Source organism: Xenopus tropicalis, chromosome 10 (assembly GCF_000004195.4).
Source record: "Xenopus tropicalis strain Nigerian chromosome 10, UCB_Xtro_10.0, whole genome shotgun sequence".
NCBI classification, from domain to species: domain Eukaryota; kingdom Metazoa; phylum Chordata; class Amphibia; order Anura; family Pipidae; genus Xenopus; species Xenopus tropicalis.
Window position 1 is genome coordinate 6,413,889 of NC_030686.2, and position 19,018 is coordinate 6,432,906.

The 19,018-nt window shown below is 43.7% G+C and overlaps 1 protein-coding gene across 3 annotated transcripts in view; it reads left to right on the forward strand.

Annotated features, from left to right (window-relative positions):
- stat3.1 (signal transducer and activator of transcription 3, gene 1) overlaps nt 1-18,574 on the forward strand; it is a 40,658-nt gene extending 22,084 nt beyond the window's left edge. For 2 of the 3 annotated variants that reach the window (XM_031894682.1, XM_031894680.1), the window contains exons 8-24: nt 1,132-1,283; nt 2,440-2,598; nt 2,739-2,831; nt 4,276-4,335; nt 5,311-5,340; nt 6,292-6,385; nt 7,921-7,968; nt 8,188-8,271; nt 9,245-9,343; nt 9,515-9,650; nt 9,732-9,784; nt 11,223-11,317; nt 12,926-13,065; nt 13,156-13,371; nt 15,844-15,886; nt 16,398-16,504; nt 17,486-18,574. In XM_031894682.1, the coding sequence (XP_031750542.1) occupies nt 1,132-1,283; nt 2,440-2,598; nt 2,739-2,831; nt 4,276-4,335; nt 5,311-5,340; nt 6,292-6,385; nt 7,921-7,968; nt 8,188-8,271; nt 9,245-9,343; nt 9,515-9,650; nt 9,732-9,784; nt 11,223-11,317; nt 12,926-13,065; nt 13,156-13,371; nt 15,844-15,886; nt 16,398-16,504; nt 17,486-17,541 (1,665 nt within the window). In that variant the 3' untranslated portion in view covers nt 17,542-18,574. The remainder of the gene's footprint in view (nt 1-1,131; nt 1,284-2,439; nt 2,599-2,738; nt 2,832-4,275; nt 4,336-5,310; nt 5,341-6,291; nt 6,386-7,920; nt 7,969-8,187; nt 8,272-9,244; nt 9,344-9,514; nt 9,651-9,731; nt 9,785-11,222; nt 11,318-12,925; nt 13,066-13,155; nt 13,372-15,843; nt 15,887-16,397; nt 16,505-17,485) is intronic. The other variant, XM_031894683.1, reaches the window with a different exon arrangement.
- The last annotated feature ends 444 nt before the right edge of the window (nt 18,575-19,018 follow it).

Genomic DNA, 19,018 nt, shown 5'->3' on the forward strand with positions numbered 1-19,018 from the left:
CAGCCCTAGAAGCTCCCTCCGTTTGTTTAAGACAGCAGCTGCCATTTTAGCTTGGTCTGACTTCCCTACCTGCATGCTGGTCCTGGAACAGCTCTAAGCAGAAATGGGGAGGGAGGAAGAGATGGGAGCGGGGAGGAGGAGCAAACTGGGCAGACTCGTGCCGTGCCCTGAAGGGTTTTTTTTGAGAGAAGTCTGACACAGAAGAACATGTATAAACAAAAGAGAAAATTCTGTTTCTTTTGATAGAGGAGCGTTTCTGTGGGTGTTTATGGCTGTACCTGCACCATACTAAAGGTGACCATATACTGTAAGATCTGCTTGTTTGGTGAGGTTGCATAGTGAGCAGATCTTCTCCTGATATTCCCACCTACGGGTGGGCGATATTGAGCTGATTTGATCGTTTGGCCCTAGAACCAAACTCCAGGCACCGGTGCCATAGGAGCGGGAACTGCATCAACGAGCCAATGCGGTCCCCGATCTGACAGAAAAATCAAACCTGCCCAATCAAGATCTGGCCAATTTCAGGACAGGTATCTGCTGGGCAGGCCCATCGGTGATGCACATACACGGGCAGATAAGCTGCCAAATCAGTCTAAGGGGCCGATATCGGTAGCTGAAATCGGCCTGTGTATGGGGACCTTAATTCAAGTCCTTTAGACCACTTTGGCCACATATCGGCCCATGTATGGGGACCCCTCACAGCCCCATCCGACTGATATCTGGGTGAAATTCATCCAGGCTTCGATCGGGCAGGTTTAATTTTTTAAGATTGGGGACTGCATTGGCTCATTGATGTGGTCCTTGCTCCTATCTCCCCTAGGGCCAAACGATCAAATTAGAATGATAGTGCCTACCTTAGGTGGGCATACTGGGGAAAGATCTGCTAGTGATCCATACAAACAAGCAAATCTTATATATATGTGTATATATATATATATAAGTTTCTCCACATTTATAGTGCGGTGCACATTGTGCGCTATATAAGCTAATGCATAAAGACAATAATAATAATTATCAATTTGCTTCTTACCTTCATGGGTGCCTTTATCTGCAAAAGTCTTAATGAAAATAAAACTATGTATATGTAGTTATTTGCTTTTTTTTTTCTTCTTGCACATTTTCTTTCCATAGACCATTATTAGTGATCTGGCCAGTCTCCTGTCAGCCATGGAATATGTTCAGAAGACATTGACTGACGAAGAGCTCGCTGATTGGAAGAGGAGGCAGCAAATTGCCTGCATTGGTGGGCCCCCAAATATTTGCCTTGATCGGCTGGAAAACTGGTAAATGGCTAAATCATTAACAACTTGTGAATAGAACTAAGCTTGCCTATCTCTGTGTGTGTGTACATATGTTTATCAGGCCGGAACTGGCAATCTATGAATTTGTGCAAATGCCAGAGGGGCTGCTGTAAGATGCCATAGACGGTCACTATTTATTGGGCTGCTGGGGGGCTGTTTGTGCCTCTGGGTACTCAGGATGCCAGTCCAGACCTATGTTTACGTATATGTATAACACTAAGCCTGTAGATATATAGAAAGGAGTGGAAGGACAACAATTTGGACATACAATTTGATCCCATCAGGGCCTGAACAATGTCCCACAGCAGAGGACTCCATTCAGACTCAACACATTCTGCGCTATGGGGTGTATTCATTAGGGATGCACCAAACCCACTTTTTTGGGTTCGGCCGAACCAACCCTGACGAATTCTGCTGAATCCTGAACCGGATCCTAATTAGGATCGGGAAGGGTTACAAAATGGACCATGGATTCGGCCAAAACCGAATCCTTGAAAAAAGTCTGGATTCGGCCCGAATCCCGAACTGAATCCGGGATTCGGTGCATCCGTAGTATTCATTAACATTGCAGACAAACATCACCGGTGATGTTGCCCATAGCAACCAAGTGGCCATACACATAAAGAGCCACGTGTATGCCCACGTAGGGTGGGAGATATCGGGCTAATTCGATCATTTTGGCCCTAGGGCCAAACAATTGAATTACAATGATGGGTATAGGAGACATCGGACCAAGGATACAGTCCCCGATCCTACGGAAACGTCAAACCTCCCAGATTGACTCCTGGCCAATTTCAGCCAGATATCAGTCCTGCATGTGGATGGTCACCTTTAGAAAACAAAAGCAAACATGTGACTGGTTGCTATGGGCAACATCGCTGGTGATTTTTGCCTCCAATGTTATTAAACATCCTCCTATAATTAATTTTCTAGCTTCTCCATTTAGTGTCTGACCAAAGCACTACTGGTTATCAGTTAATGCAGCTATCATTTTGGCTTCCAAAGGCAATTCAATAAAGCACCGATTTCAGTAACGGAGTCTGCTAGTCAGTATTGGCCAGTGGGACCAGCTTTAGTGAGGGTAAGAAGAAAAATGTGGAAAAAAATGATTATAACAAGGTTATGGCATGTCGTACAGGATAACCTCCCTGGCTGAGTCCCAGCTCCAGACCCGACAGCAGATCAAAAAGCTAGAGGAGTTACAGCAAAAGGTTTCCTACAAGGGAGACCCAATAGTTCAGCACCGACCCATGCTGGAGGAGAGAATTGTGGAGTTATTTAGAAACCTCATGAAAAGGTAAGAGCGGCTGCCCTTTCTTAAAGGAGAAGTTAACCTTTTTTATTTGTAGCATAAAACTTGTCTAAGTAACTTTTGAAATGGCACATTATTTTGCATGGTTTCTGAATTATTAGGCTTACCATTTTTTTGTCCCACAGTGCCTTTGTAGTGGAGAGGCAGCCGTGTATGCCAATGCATCCTGACCGCCCGCTGGTTATTAAGACGGGAGTACAGTTTACTACCAAAGTCAGGTTCGTTTTATATGGAACAGGTTTGCCAACTTTGTTATGGATGTGTATAGGCTTATAGATACATTGGGGTTCATTTATCAACTGTGGGCAAATTTGCCCATGGGCAGTAACCCATTTGATTGGTTGCCATGGGTCACTGCCCACAGACAGATTTGCCCACTTTTGGTAAATGACCTCACTGCAAAATGTTCATTTTTTAAATGCTCCAGTTCCTGTATGGCTTCCTATGAGAGCATAATTATGCATTTGCCTTTGAAGCCCTAAGGGCAATGGCAAATGGGGCAAATAGTGTTATGTCACCCACCCACTGAGCTCAAATTGTTCAGTGACAAAGCGTCCGGCATCTCCCCCATTAATTTTGTGGGTGCACGCTTCGGTCGGATGATTGCTGCTCAAAAACATTGACGACCACATTTTCACCTTCAGGTTAGTAATGTGTGCGTTGAGAAATAGTCACTCCCTAGTGCAACCCTGGGGCTCCAAATTGATCCCTGTGCCGTTAACCCAAAAGGTTAATGCTCACATACAAGGGCTCCAGCTGTATTTACTAGGGATGCACGGAATCCACTATTTTTGGGTTTGGCTGAACCCTGAATCCTTTGTAAATATTCGCCAAATACCAGACCGAATCTGAACCCTAATAGGAAGGGTTAAATAGAAGCGTGTGTTCACGTTACATAGTTACATAGGGTTGAAAAAAGACCAGAGTCCATCAAGTTCAACCCTTCCAAGTAAACCCAGCACACACAGCCTATACTTACCAATCTATACACTCACATACATAAACTATATATACAAACATTAAGGGCCGTGACACATGGGGAGATTAGTCACGCCGCAACAAATCTCAGTTGTCTCGGGCGACTAATCTCCCCGCAATGACATCCCACCGGCTAGAATCTAAATCGCTGCTGGGATGGCATACGTGGCGCCACGATCTGCCGAAGTTGCCTTCGGCGTATGCCATCCCACCGGCAATTTACATTCTTGAGTCAATGCCCTTTTATACAAGACAGCACTTTATTTGCTTTAGTAGCCACAGAATGACACTGCCTGGCATTAGACAACTTGTGATCTACAAAAACCTCCAGATCCTTCTCCATTAAAGATCCCCCAACAAACTACCATTCAGTAGATAGTTCGCGTTTATATTATTCCTACCAAAGTGCATAACTTTGCACTTATCAACATTGAACCTCATTTTCCAGTTTTGTCATATCGCTCTGTAAAGCGGCACATGAACAAAAGTCAAAAGAATTCGGATTTGGGTTGGCCAGACATATGGATTCGGCCAAACCCAAATCCTGCTGAGAAAGGGGGAGTTCCGAAGAGAATCCTGGATTCGGTGCATCCCTAGTAATTACATTAGGTTGGAATACACGGAGCAATGTTTTTGTATCCGACTTTCTTTTGAAAAATCTATTTTCATTGTGTTTCATTGCAGGCTGCTGGTGAAGTTCCCCGAGCTCAATTACCAACTGAAAATTAAAGTTTGCATTGACAAGTAAGAATTCTTCACTGTTACGGGGTTCACGTGTTCATGTTGCATAATGTTCTGTGCCGTGCCGAGAGTGAAAGGAAAAAACACAGGAAATGTGATAACCCAGCTGGGTAATGTTGTTAGCACCTAAAGTGCCCATATTTATCTAATGGATCTATAGTATGCGCACAAATATCAGAAGACTAAGCAGGACAATATGTACCCATTAGTAATCTCTTATATCAATCAGCACAAATGTTTGTGTCTTGCTACTGTAATTTCCTGAATCTGCTTTGAAAAATGAAGATAAGTATTAGAGGTTTGCAACATCTGCTTATGATTTCAATTGTTTTATCTCTAGGGGAGATTATAAGAGGTAAACAAATATCCCGGACAACCCACCTGTCACCCAGACATAAAGAGTTGTAAAATAAAAGTACTTTTCAAATTAAAAATGAAACCCAAATTCCTTTTTTTTTTTCAATTTACGCATCTATACCCATTAAAAAGGCATTTAAAAATCCCAGCTGTCAATCATATATTGCCTGCCCCACCTTTATACCTGCATAGAGGTGGAGCAAACCATCAATGTCCCCATACACGGGCCGATTCCGGCTGCCGATATTGGTCCCTTGGCCCGTATATGGGCACTACCGACGGGCCTGCCTGACCGATATCTGGCCTGAAATCGGGCAGATCTCGATCGGGCAGGTTAAAAAATCTAGTCGGATCGGGGACTGCATTGGCTCGTTGATGTGGTCCCCGAACCGACTTTTCCTATACCCGCCGCCATTATAATTCGATCGTTTGGCCCCAGGGCCGCCAATGTCCTCCCCTGATGGGGGGTGGGGTGCGGGCTCCGGGTGTGGGGCCGCCCCCCCCCCCCAGTCTGAACCTGATATTAAATATAAGTGTAGCATAGGGCAGCGTGATGGCAAGGGCACCTTGGGGATGTTGTACTATCCTTTTCCCCCTTCAATAACTTTTTTTCTTTCGCAGGGATTCGGGCGATGTCGCTGCACTAAGAGGGTGAGGCATTTGTGTGTCCGTTTGGCAAATGAGTCCTGCTGTATAATTAAATGTATTTTACTAAAAATACATTTTCAGATAAATGTTGATGTGGTAACAGATATTTGTGTGTGTGTGTATTCTCTCCACTGTAAAAAGCTGGCCATGCAAACAGGCTGAGTTGTGGGATATCTGACCCATTGGCCAGTGGTGCCGTTGGCTGAATATTGGCACATCTGAGCTTCACCAATTTCACTGAGTAAAGGTTACCAAAGGAGCAGATCTTTCCCTGATATACCTACCTAAGGTGGGTGATATTGGGCTAATTAGATCATTTGGTCCTAGGGCTAAACAGTCAAATTACAAAGACGAGTTAGAAGCCGTTGATGCAGTCCCTGATCCAAAGGGAAGAATCAAACCTGCTTGATCAACACCTAGCCGATTTTTGCCCAGATATCGATCGGGAAAGGCCCATTGGGGTGCCCATACATGGGCAGATAAGCTGCCAACTCGGTCTGAAGGGCTCAAATTGACAGTTTTAATCTGCACTCAGTCAGTCCAGAGCTTTATTCTGGCAAATAGCAAATAGCATCAGAGCTTGATGACCCAGATACACTATATACCCTTTTTAACTTGGGCTCAATGAGTAGATATTACAAAATATCTATGGTCTTCATTGTTTCTTGCACTAAACAAGAAGATGAAACCACTTTCACTTCCTGTTCTGCCAAGTCACTGTTTGCATAAGAGAATATAATAAAAGAAATGAACAAAAGATGAGCCCTCTGTATAATGATCTGCTCCTTATTGCAAAAGATGCAGCAATGGGGTTGTTTATACAGAGCTCATTATATCCCAACAAGACCCTGTATCCATGAGGGTCGATTTTTTATTTTTATTTTGCCACCCCTCAATTTACTCGCTACTGTGCCTCCTGTCTGACCGCTTCTTTCTACCTTCTATACCTTCTAGTTCACGGAAGTTCAATATCCTCGGTACAAACACCAAAGTTATGAACATGGAGGAATCAAACAATGGGAGCCTCTCTGCTGAATTCAAACACTTGGTAAGGAAAGGCATGCTGGGAGCACAAGCAAAAGTCATTGGGCCTCGGGGCCCTGCGGTCACAATCTGTGGGCACAGGGTGCATAAATACAATACTGTCTGCCAGCGCTCCCTACTTGTGCATCTGAATGACGGGCCAGATAGGGAGCGCCGGTAGGTGCAGGGTGCAAAGGAGTCTTGTACTTGCCCCTTACAGGGCTGCCTTATGGCTACCGGTCCTGCACTTTGTGCCAAATGTTCAGACCAGTACATAGCAAGAGCCTGGAACCAAGTGCTGATTGAATATTCAGAGGTGTGATTTTATGCCCCTGAGAGAGGTGGATTGAGAGAGAGAGAGGGGGGTGAATTGAGAGAGAAATGGATTGAAGGAGAGAGATAGAGAAAGGTGTATTAAAGGAACAGTAACACCAAAAAATGAAAGAGCTTTAAAGTAATAAAAATATAATGCACTGTTGCCCTGCACTGGTAAAACTGGTGTGTTTGCTACAGTAACACTACTATAAGTTATATAATACGCTGCTGTGTAGCCACGGGGGCAGCCATTCAAGCTGAAAAAAAGGAGAAAAGGCACAGGTTACATAGCAGGTAACAGATAAGGTCTGTAGAATACAATAGTGTTTTATCTGTTATCTGCTATGTGCCTGTGCCTTTTCTCCTTTGAATGGCTGCCTCCATGGCTACATAGCAGCTTATTTATATAAATTATAGTAGACTTTCTGAAGTAAACACACAACTGTTACCAGTGCAGGGCAGCAGCACCTTAAATTGTAGTTACTTTTATACACTTTCATTTTTTGGTGTTACTGTTCCTTTAAGGAAGAGAAAGGTAAATAGAGGTGGATAGAGAGAGTAGGACTGAAAGGGGGAGAGAGGTTGTTTGACAGAGGGAGAGAGAGTTGGGTTGGGGGAGAAAGAGAGACGTGGATTGGGGTATGGAGAGAGTGGTGGATTAGGAGATGGAGAGAAGTGGATTGGAACAGGGAGAGACAGGTACATTGAGGGAGAGAGAGAGAGTTGGATTGAGGGAGGGAGAGAGAGAGGTGGATTCGGGTATGGAGAGAGTGGTGGATTCAGGTATGGAGAGAGTGGTGGATTCGGGTATGGAGAGAGTGGTGGATTAGGAGATGGAGAGAAATGGATTAAGAGAGAGGGAGAGACAGGTACACTGAGGGAGGGAGAGAGGTGGTTTGGGAGCATTGGCATAACTAAATGTTACAGGGCCCCACAGCAAATTCAATTTAGGGCCCCTAAATACTGCTAAATTGACCTATTCTAACAAGATATATTGCAATTGCTCATCATTGGGCCCTCTGCAACTGCAGGGTCTGCTTCCTTTGTAGTTACCCCCTGTTCGGGAGAGGGAGGTGGATTGGGAGATGGAGAGAGAGACTGAGAGATTGTTTAATTATAAATACGAGCATGGGATCTAGAAATATATTACCCAGAATTCTTTGGAGCTGATGAGGGCAAACTTATTATATTGGTGTTATTTAGTGTTCCGTTATTTACTTGTTTGTTTATCCTGTTTTCCTACAGACTCTGAGAGAGCAGCGATGTGGGAATGGGGGAAGAGCAAACTGTGATGTGAGTGTGACTTATTAATGTCTCACTTTCCCCGGCCAGACGATTTCCCCTAGTGCCTCTAGCACCCTAACCACTTCTGTAGGGTCATGCCATTCAGTCTAACTCCCTCTTCTTCCCCATCATAGCATTTTGAAAAAAACAGGCAAAAATATACTTTTATATTTCACACACAATGCTACAAAAAGTACAATTGTCTGACTTGCTGTATTTACTTTATAGGCCTCCCTTATAGTTACGGAAGAGCTGCATCTCATCACATTTGAAACTGAAGTTTATCATCAGGGGCTGAAGATCGACCTGGAGGTATGGAAATAAAGGGATTCTCGTATCCCATAAAAACATTTCTTTGCTGATTTCTGTTCCCCGATAAAATATTTTGTTACTTGTTTGATGTGTGTTTGTTGGCTTTTTATATTAACAGCTTGTCAGTTAATTTTGCCTGCACGTGGGCAGGTTATGTGATAAATTGGGCAATGTTGGCCAAACCTAGCCCTATAGCCATCCACGTATGGGCCACACTGGCAGACTTTTTAGCTAGCCAATTATGTACTATGGGCCAGTTGGTAGACCAGGAAGGTCTACCAATACGTTGACCAATGCAAGTCATACAGAAGGTTCAAGGGCAGGTTTAATTAAAATGATGATGTTGTACAGTGAAGTCTATGTAACCACTGAGCAGACTGGGGGCCACAGAAAATATTTGGAGGGCCACATCCAGCCCACGGGCCTTTAGTTGGACAGCCCTGCCATAGGGTATCTTAAAGGTGCCCATACACGGGCCGATTCTAGCTGCCGATAACGGTCCCTTAGACAGATTCGGCAGCTAATCGGCCCGTGTATGGGCACTACCGACGGGCCTGCCCGACCGACATCTGGCCTGAAATCGGGCAGATATCAATCGGGCAGGTTAAAAAATCTAGTCAGATCGGGCCGAACTGACTTTGCCTATGCCCGTCGTTATAATTCGATCGTTTGGCCCCAGGGCCAAACGACCAAATTAGCCTGGATTCTCCCGATATCGACCACCCGTAGGTAGGGGATATCGGGAGAAGATCCACTCGCTTGGCGACATCGCCAAGCGAGCGGATCTGAAGGTGTATGGCCACCTTTACTTTTGGCCCCTGAGTTTATCATTTGAAAGCTGCAAACAGAAAGAGAAGGCAAATAATTAAAAAACTATAACGAATGAAGAGTAGTTGAAAAATTGCTCAGAATTGGGCATTCCCCAAGGGTGTGTTTTCTATAATAAATGTTTGTCTGTTTCCTATTACTATAGACTCATTCCCTGCCAGTTGTGGTGATTTCCAATATCTGTCAGATGCCCAATGCTTGGGCTTCTATCCTGTGGTACAACATGCTGACCAACAACCCCAAGGTAGGACTGGAACCATCCACGCCTGGTATTTTAGTGCCTTCTTCCCTTATATTGCCTTAAGATACAAAAACAGTTTTATTTTCTTACTGTACTTGTTGATATAAAGGGTAAATAACCCACTAAAGCCCAGTTTACTAAAACTGCTTGTGACTATTTTATCTTCCCCTTCAGAATGTCAACTTTTTCACCAAGCCCCCCATTGGCACTTGGGACCAGGTGGCGGAGGTGCTCAGCTGGCAGTTTTCCTCGACCACCAAACGGGGACTGAGTATTGAGCAGCTCACGACTCTGGCAGAGAAACTGTTGGGTACGGACTGTGGGCACTTCCTAGGATAGAAGCCGGGGTACTGCCGGCTGTTTCTCAATAATCTTATTTTTCCCCTAACAGGTCCCGGAGTCAACTATTCCGGATGCCAAATCACCTGGGCCAAGTTCTGTAAGGTAAAATTTTTTTTTTAATTAGTTCATTTTAAAAATTACATATCAGAGGTTAATATTTTGACATAGGGAACAGTTTTTTTTTCCCTAGTAATCACTTTACATTGTATTTCACACAATACTGTCGACGGCAAGCCATGGCTTCATTGTGTAACCTACACAACAGATACTGGCCACTCTATACTATGTGTGTTGGCCTAATAATGACAAAAATGCTGTTAAAGCAGCTCAGTTTCAAAAAGCCCCAGAGGGAAGTGTATTGCCTTTATGATAAATTGCATTTAGGGTCAGACTGGGCCACTGGGACACCGGGAAAATACCCTATTGCTGCTTCCTCTGGCCACCAATGTCCTCCCCTGACGCGTTTCACATACGCACGTTCAGAGGAGGACATCGGACAGGGGCCCCTGCGGGGGGGAAGTTAGGGGTGCATGGCGGCCCCTGCGGGGGACGCGCCGGAGGAGGCACCTTGGTAGGTGCGGGGCCCCCCAGTGGGCCTGCACCCCCCCAGTCCGACCCTACATTTAGATGTATCTGGTGCTACTCCATCTAGTGCATATTGAGTAGATAGAGTTTATGAGTTTAAAGGGGCGGTTCATCTTTTAAGTTAATGTTTATGTTATCGAATGCACCATTCCTAGCAACTTTCCAGCTTTCAAATGGGGGTCGCTGACCCCGGCAGTCAAAAAACACTTGCTCTGTGAGTTTATAGTGTTCTTGTTACTTTTTATTCCTTATCTTTATATTCAGCCCCAATTCTGTTCATATTCCAGTCTCTCATTCAAACCTCTGCCTGGTTGCTAAGGAAACAAGACTCTAGCAACCAGATAGCTGCTGAAATTCCAAACTGGCAAGCTGCTGAACAGAAAGCTAAATAATTGAAAAACCACAAAAATGGAAAAAGAAAACCTGTTACAAATTATCTGAGAATCTCAATGTCTGTGTCATACAAAAAGTTAAAGTGTTTGTTCCCCTTTAATATAACTTTTACTATGATGTAGGCAATGATATTCTGAGACAATTTGCAATTGGTCTTAATTATTTGTGTTTTTTTAGTTTATTGTTTAGCAGCTCTCCAGTTTGCAATTTTAGCAGCTATCTGGTTGCTAGGGTCTTGTTTACCTTAGCATCCAGGCAGCAGTCTGAATGAAAGACTGGAATATAAATAGGAGAGGGGCTGAAAAGAAAGATAAGCAGTAAAAAGTAACTATTATAATAAAGCTGTAAGCTTAAAGAAAAATAGTGATTTAGTTGCCGGGGTCAGTGACCCCCATTTGAAAGCTGGAAAGATGTAAAAGAGGAAATAATTTAAAAACTATAAAAAAAATTAATAATGAAAACTATTTGCAAAGCTGCTAGTACATAGTGATTGGATTTTTTCCTTCCAGTATAGTTAGTTGTGGCCACTGGTCTATGGTAAACACTGCCATTGTATTTACAGGAAAACATGGCCGGCAAAGGGTTCTCCTTCTGGGTTTGGCTGGACAACATCATTGATCTTGTGAAGAAATATATCCTGGCACTTTGGAATGAAGGGTGAGTCTTGCTTACTAGCTATCCTGTGTTTTCTAATTACCAAGTCTGCAGGTATGGGACCCGTTATAAGGAAACCCATTATCCAGAAAGTTCCGAATTACGGGAAGGCCATCTCTCATTGACTCCATTATAATCAAATAATTTGTAAAAATGATTTCCTTTTTCTCTGTAATAATAAAACAGTACCTGTACTTGATCCCAACTAAGATATAATTACCCCTTATTGGGGGCAGAACAGCCCTATTGGGTTTATTTAATGGTTAAATTATTCCCTTTTCTCTGTAATAATAAAACAGTACCTGTACTTGATCCCAACTAAGATATAATTACCCCTTATTGGGGGCAGAACAGCCCTATTGGGTTAATTTCATGGTTAAATGATTCCCTTTTCTCTGTAATAATAAAACAGTACCTGTACTTGATCCCAACTAAGATATAATTACCCCTTATTGGGGCAGAACAGTCCTATTGGGTTTATTTAATGGTTAAATGATTCCCTTTTCTCTGTAATAATAAAACAGTACCTGTACTTGATCCCAACTAAGATATAATTACCCCTTATTGGGGGCAGAACAGCCCTATTGGGTTTATTTAATGGTTAAATGATTCCCTTTTCTCTGTAATAATAAAACAGTACCTGTACTTGATCCCAACTAAGATATAATTACCCCTTATTGGGGAAGAACAGTCCTATTGGGTTTATTTAATGGTTAAATGATTCCCTTTTCTCTGTAATAATAAAACAGTACCTGTACTTGATCCCAACTAAGATATAATTACCCCTTATTGGGGGCAGAACAGCCCTATTGGGTTTATTTCATGGTTAAATGATTCCCTTTTCTCTGTAATAATAAAACAGTACCTGTACTTGATCCCAACTAAGATATAATTACCCCTTATTGGGGCAGAACAGCCCTATTGGGTTTATTTCATGGTTAAATGATTCCCTTTTCTCTGTAATAATAAAACAGTACCTGTACTTGATCCCAACTAAGATATAATTACCCCTTATTGGGGGCAGAACAGCCCTATTGGGTTTATTTCATGGTTAAACTGGGCCACCAGTTGGACAGCACTGCCACAGACAGTCACTATTTATTGGGCTGGGGGGGGGCTGTTTGTGCCTCTGGGTACTGGGAATGCCAGGGGGGCTGTAAGGTGCCACAGACAGTCACTATTTATTGGGCTGGGGGGGCTGTTTGTGCCTCTGGGTACTGGGAATGCCAGGGGGGCTGTAAGGTGCCACAGACAGTCACTATTTATTGGGCTGGGGGGGGGTTGTTTGTGCCTCTGGGTACTGGGAATGCCAGGGGGGCTGTAAGGTGCCACAGACAGTCACTATTTATTGGGCTGGGGGGGGGGGTTGTTTGTGCCTCTGGGTACTGGGAATGCCAGGGCCTATTTGCAGACCTGTATGTCACCTTTCTGCCACACTCCCAATAAGGTTTCTCTTTTCCTGGCATAAACCATTTGTATTTGAATTATTCCAGCACAAACCCAGTAAAACGTGCCCCTGTAATTTTGTTTTGTGTTCCTAGTAGGCTTAATATTCCAATAGGCTTAATATTTCAATATTTCACAAGTATTCCCATATTTGTGATCACTCAGGTATATTATGGGCTTCATCAGCAAAGAGCGTGAGCGAGCCATTCTGAGTACCAAGCCCCCGGGAACGTTCCTGCTGAGGTTCAGTGAAAGCAGCAAGGAGGGAGGCATCACCTTCACCTGGGTAGAGAAAGACATCAGTGGTAAATATATATATAATTTTTGCTTGTAAATATTAAATATAACTATAATACATATATAATAATGTGTCTCTATTGTGATTTCTCACACAGGTAAGACTCAGATTCAGTCAGTGGAACCCTACACCAAGCAACAGCTAAACAACATGTCATTTGCTGAGATTATTATGGGATATAAAATCATGGACGCTACCAATATCCTGGTGTCCCCTTTGGTTTACCTGTACCCCGATATCCCTAAAGAGGAAGCCTTCGGAAAGTACTGCCGCCCAGAGAGCCAGGAGCATCAGGAGCCCACTGACCCAGGTAGTAGTTGATTTTCCTTGTTCAAATTCCCTAATGCTAAAAACTTTCTTTAGGATAATGATTTCTACAACCCCGTTTCCAAAAAAAGTTGTGTAAAATGTAAATAAAAATAAAACGGGATGATTTGCAAATATGTCAAACCCTATATTGCTGGCGTTTCCCCATTCTTGTCTGATAGAAGATTTCAGCTGCTCAACTGTTTGGGACTCCTTTGCCATATTTTCCATTCCATATTGCACCAAATGTTTTTAGTGGGTGACAAGTCGGGACTCAGGCAGGGGGCCGGTAGCACCCAGACTCTCTTACTAAGGAGTAGTACATGCTCCATAATACTGGTGTAATACATAAAGAATGCCGTTTGTATTGTCTTGCTGAAATAAGCACAGCCGTCCCTGGAAAAAGACATCATCTGGATGGCACCATATGTTCCTCCAAAACCTATATATCACTTAGCATTAATAGCGCATTCCCAAATGTGCAAGCTCCCATAATGCACTAATGCTCCCCCAGTCGGATGGTCCTTCTCATCTTAAGCCCAGAGGATGCGGCATCCATGATTTCCAAAAGAATTTAGAATTTGACCACAGGACAGTTTTCCACTTTGCCTCAGTCCATCCTAAATGAGCTTGGGCCCCAAGGGTCAGTGTGTCTGCATCAGGTTTATATATAGTTTCTCCCAGGCAGGTATTTAGATCTGGTGCCACCCTAGTATGCACCCCCCGGGAGGTGAATGTGATGTCCAGGGGTGTAAATTGTGCACGTGACGTCCCACTTCTGCAACCCCTTACCCCCCAGCTTTGTTGCTGAATTTTCTATGGAAATCCGCAGGGAAAACTGGGGGCATTTTGTTCTTTTCCAATAAAAAAAGAAAATATATGCTCCAAAACCTGCCGCCCTTGGGTGCCTTATTATAAATACGCCCCTGGGGACGTCACTTCTGGTACAACTGATGTCGTGCCCAGGGGGAAAATGTGCCGGACCCCCTCACCCACCGGCTTTGCCACTGGTGTTTCGTTGGTAGGTCAGCCAGCGGCTGAGGAGGGTTTTTAATTGTTTTGATTTTTAAACTTTACTGATTATATAGGCACCCATGGGCCCTCCCCCTAAGAGTGCCACCCTAGTCACCGGCCCTTGGGTGCCTATATATACAGGGTCAGACTGGGGGGTGCAGGACCCACCAGGAATGCTGCCCCAGGGGTCCTGCAGGTGCCCCTGCCAGTCGCATCCCCCCGCACCCCCTAACCCCCCTAAGGGCCCTGCTGAGCTTCTCTTACCCCCGCAGGGTCCCCCACCCTACGTCCTCCCCTGAGAGCGCGTAAGTTTAACACGTTAGGGGAGGAACGGTCAACAGGGGGAGCACTGGCAAGGGTCAGGTCTGGGCCGCCGGGGCCCACCGGGTTTTTTCCCGATGTCCCAGCAGTCCAGTCCGACCCTGTATATATAAATATGCCCCTGATTTCCCCTCTTCATGGTAGATTTGTAACTTGCATCTTGCAGTTTTTAGACAGTAGATTTGGGAAGTGTTCCTGAGCCCGTGCACCATGTAGATACTACAAGCATGGAGAAACAGAAAAAATGGTTCCCTCAGTGGCTCAGTTAGCAAAATAAACTTCACCTACACTAATAAATAATCTAAATCTTGTTTCCTTCAGTCTTGGAATTGCACAATCCCAGCAAGCAGGCAGGCGCCATTTTGTGGGCACTGTTATTTAGAGAAGCTTTGCATCATGCCAAAATCTTGTTTATGTGATTGAATTGAGGGCCGGATGCTCAAACCCATGTGCTGGTTACACAATTAGATGGTAAGGAGGGAGGGGGAAAGTGAGGAGTGCAGTAAGGGTTGGACTGGGCCCCAGCCCTAGTGGGCCCCGGCGGCCCAGACCCGACCCTTGCCGGCCTTCCCCCTGCCCAACCGTTTCTCCCCTGATCCGTTCAATTTACGAGAGCTCAGGGGAGGATATCAAGTAGGGGACCCTGTGGAGGGTTAGGGGGGGGCCCTGCGAGGGGGGTTAGGGGATGCGGCTGGCGGGGGCCCTGCACCCCCCAGTCCGACCCTGAGTGCAGTGACATCTAGGAAGTGCTGAATGGAAAGTGAAAGTTATTGTCTGCTCTGCCTCTATGCCTAAGGCATAGAGGTGGGGCAAGCAATATATGATTGACCGCTGGGATTTTTGAATGCCTTTATAATGGGTTTGGATGCGTTAATAAAAAAAGGAATTTGGATTTCATGTTTAATTTGAACAGGACTTTTATATATTTTATACAGCTTTTTATGTCTGGGTGACAGGTCCACTTGAAACCAAATAGTCCCAGGAACAAACAGTGGCTATAGTGCGTTTTACTGTCCTATGCTTAGTCCATGTTCTTGGCTCGAGATTAAACATCCCTTGTAGTTTGGGGAAAATGAGTGTTTACAGAAAAAGTGTGTTGATATTTCCACTCAAATGAATACAGCTACAATGTTCTAATTCCTAGGCACGGCCCCATATCTAAAGACCAAGTTTATCTGCGTTACCCCGTAAGTATTGCTGCTTTTTTTACAAGCATACATCTATGTGCATAAATGTCTTGTTTCTATTATATTTATGTTGCCCTACAGCAATCTGTGCCAGATCCTTAAAGGGCAACTCCGGCTTCAGCACAGAAACCCCTAATATCCCTATACCTATAATCTGTTCCTTCAAACAGTAGGAATAAATACCATTTTTATATGCTGAAATCCAGCTGCAAAACTGTTCTACTCTTTCTGCATCATTGAAATGCTGGCAGGGGAGGAGGGACTAAACCATTGATGTTACAGATTGTAACAACTTCTCCCCAGCTTACAGACAGCATGCAGGAACTACATAACCCACAATGCATTGCACTGGGATGTTCCTTTCCTTATTGACATCCTGTGTGCAGCAGGGAAAAATGAAAATGACCGCAAACACCATTTATTTATCTAACGTTACCAAACGCACACAAAGCAATATTACTTTTGAAATAGTATGGGCTTTATTTGATGTTATTTATGTTGTGTTTGCCAGGACAACGTGTAGCAGTACATTAGATTTGCCAATGTCTCCTCGGACTTTGGATTCTTTGATGCAGTTTCCAGGGGAAGGGGTGGAATCCAGCGCTGGAAATCAGTTTGGTAAGATTTCATTTTTCTGTAAAATAATGTGGTATAAACAGTATAGCTGGCCTAGTGTTTATTAACATTGGAGGCAAACATCACCGGTGATGTTGTCCATAGCAACCAATCAGTAATTAGATTTGAATGGTCACCTACAAGTTAAGGCAGCCAAATACGGTGCGTTCTGTGCAAGGTCGCCAAACGAGCTTATCATCTCCCAATATGTCCACCTACAGTGGGTGATATCAGGCATAAACGGCAGGTATTGGCCTTTGGGCAGAGGGTCGCATCAACGAGTCGATGCAGTTCCCAACCTGACCCAACCGGCCGATCGAGATCTGGCCAATTTTAGGGTAGGCCTGTCAGTGGTACCCATACACTAGCAGATAAGCTACTCAATTGGTCTGAAGGGGAAAACTATACCCCCAGAATGAATACTTAACCTACAGATATTTATATTTTTATATTTATATATACATATATATATATATATATATAATCAGTAAATATTGCCCTTTTGCATCTTTTCCCTTGAGCCGCCATTTTGTGCTGCTCTTTGTGCTCCCTCAGAGATCAGCTGACAGGAAATAATGCAGCTCTAACTGTAGCAGGAAGTAGTGTAGGAGTAAAAGGCAGAACTCTGTCCATTCATTGGCTGATGGGGCCTAGCATGTATGTGTGCCTTGGCTTGTTTGTGTGCACTGTGAATCGTATGATCCCAGGGGGCGGCCCTTAGTACTTAAAAAGGCAGTTTTCTATTTAGGATTACCCAATGGCACATACTGCTAAAAAAGTATATCTCTATGAAAATGGTTTATTTTGATGAAGCAGGGTTTTACATATGAACTGGTTTATGCGATATATTTTTATAAAGACCTACATTGTTTGTGGGTATAATTTCCCTTTAAGATTGAAACGGCTGTGTTTTAGGATATAAACCAGAATCTGCCGGTTTAACCCTTTATTATGATTAACGACGTTTGCTCTTTCGATCCACAGAGACCCTAACGTTCGATATGGAGCTTACGTCCGAATGCGCAGCTTCTCCCATGTGACCTGCCACCTTCCTCCTGTGTTTCTCCATTGCCAACCTAGGTTAGCATGTATATTGCCTTTTGCTGCCAATGGTCAGCCATTGTGCCCATGTACCCGTGCTGTCCGAGCTACACTGACTGCTGCCAGAGTGGCCTGTGATGCATTGTGCCCATGTACCTGTGCTGTCTGAGCTACACTGACTGCTGCCAGAGTGGCCTGTGATGCATTGTGCCCATGTACCTGTGCTGTCTGAGCTACACTGACTGCTGCCAGAGTGGCCTGTGATGCATTGTGCCCATGTACCTGTGCTGTCTGAGCTACACTGACTGCTGCCAGAGTGGCCTGTGATGCATTGTGCCACAATGTACAGCAGAGAAGGCGATATATGCATCATTTTTTTAACAGTATAAACAAATAAGAACCTGTATATATTATTTGTTTTCCTATATTTCCGTTTATTTACAGTAGAAGCTGATTTACTGGTTTATTTGGATAAAGGGGAAGTATTGCCTCTGGTGGAAATACATCCAGTTTCTTTGCCTTTTGAGCAAATTAAAAACAAGGTGCTACCACCATTTCTGGGAAATTTAAAATTTGATTTGACTCTTATTGCTGCGGATAAAGCACTTATGTTCTGCTATCACTTTGGAATAAAAACTTTTCCCAAAAGTGGCAGAAGGAGCTCTACAAAAGCTATGGTGACACTACCCCTTTAACCTTACGTCTGTGAAGAAATATAATCAGTACTTTATTATAGGAGAATTTAGGAAACCGAGGTGAGATGTGAATAATACTCTTTCTGTTACTCCTTTCCGAATGAAAGCTTTCGGGGGTTCACTTGCTAACCTGGGAGCCCCCCGTTCAGTAAAGGCAATGGCCTATGCGTTCTCTGTTCTATCCACAAAGGTATCTGTACATTAATATTTTACTGTATCTATTTATAATTTTCTTAAAAGTGCAATAATTGGTATTGTTGAGATATACACCTTTCTATTGTTACATTAAACTAACTTTTGTATGCATGTCTTAAAAATCCGCTGGTTTGTTTTCCGACTTCAAGATTTTGTGGGAAATTTGTTGTTTCCCATAATCAGAATAACCGTGTATATACAGCAAAGCCTTTCATAGATTTGTTAGCCACAGGCTGTACAGTTGGGTTCTTAATTCTGTTTTTTTTTTTATCACCATCTCTATATTTACTCCCTGCTTTGCTGGTGTAATGTAAATATGGATGTTGGATAACGAATAACCTGAGCTTATATAGCATCACTGGAAGGCTACTAGTTTTCCTATATTTAATTATGACCCTTGTATGTTATAAAATAGCTTTTTTTTAAAAAAAAGTGTCCTTTCTTTATGGTGCCTTTTAAGGAGTAGGAAAAACTTAATGACTGGGGGGAGTGGATACATACAATTTGTTAGGCACCCCAGTGTCGGACTGGGATCCCAGGGGCCCACCAGAAAACCTTAGACTTAGGCCCGCTTTCCAAACTATTT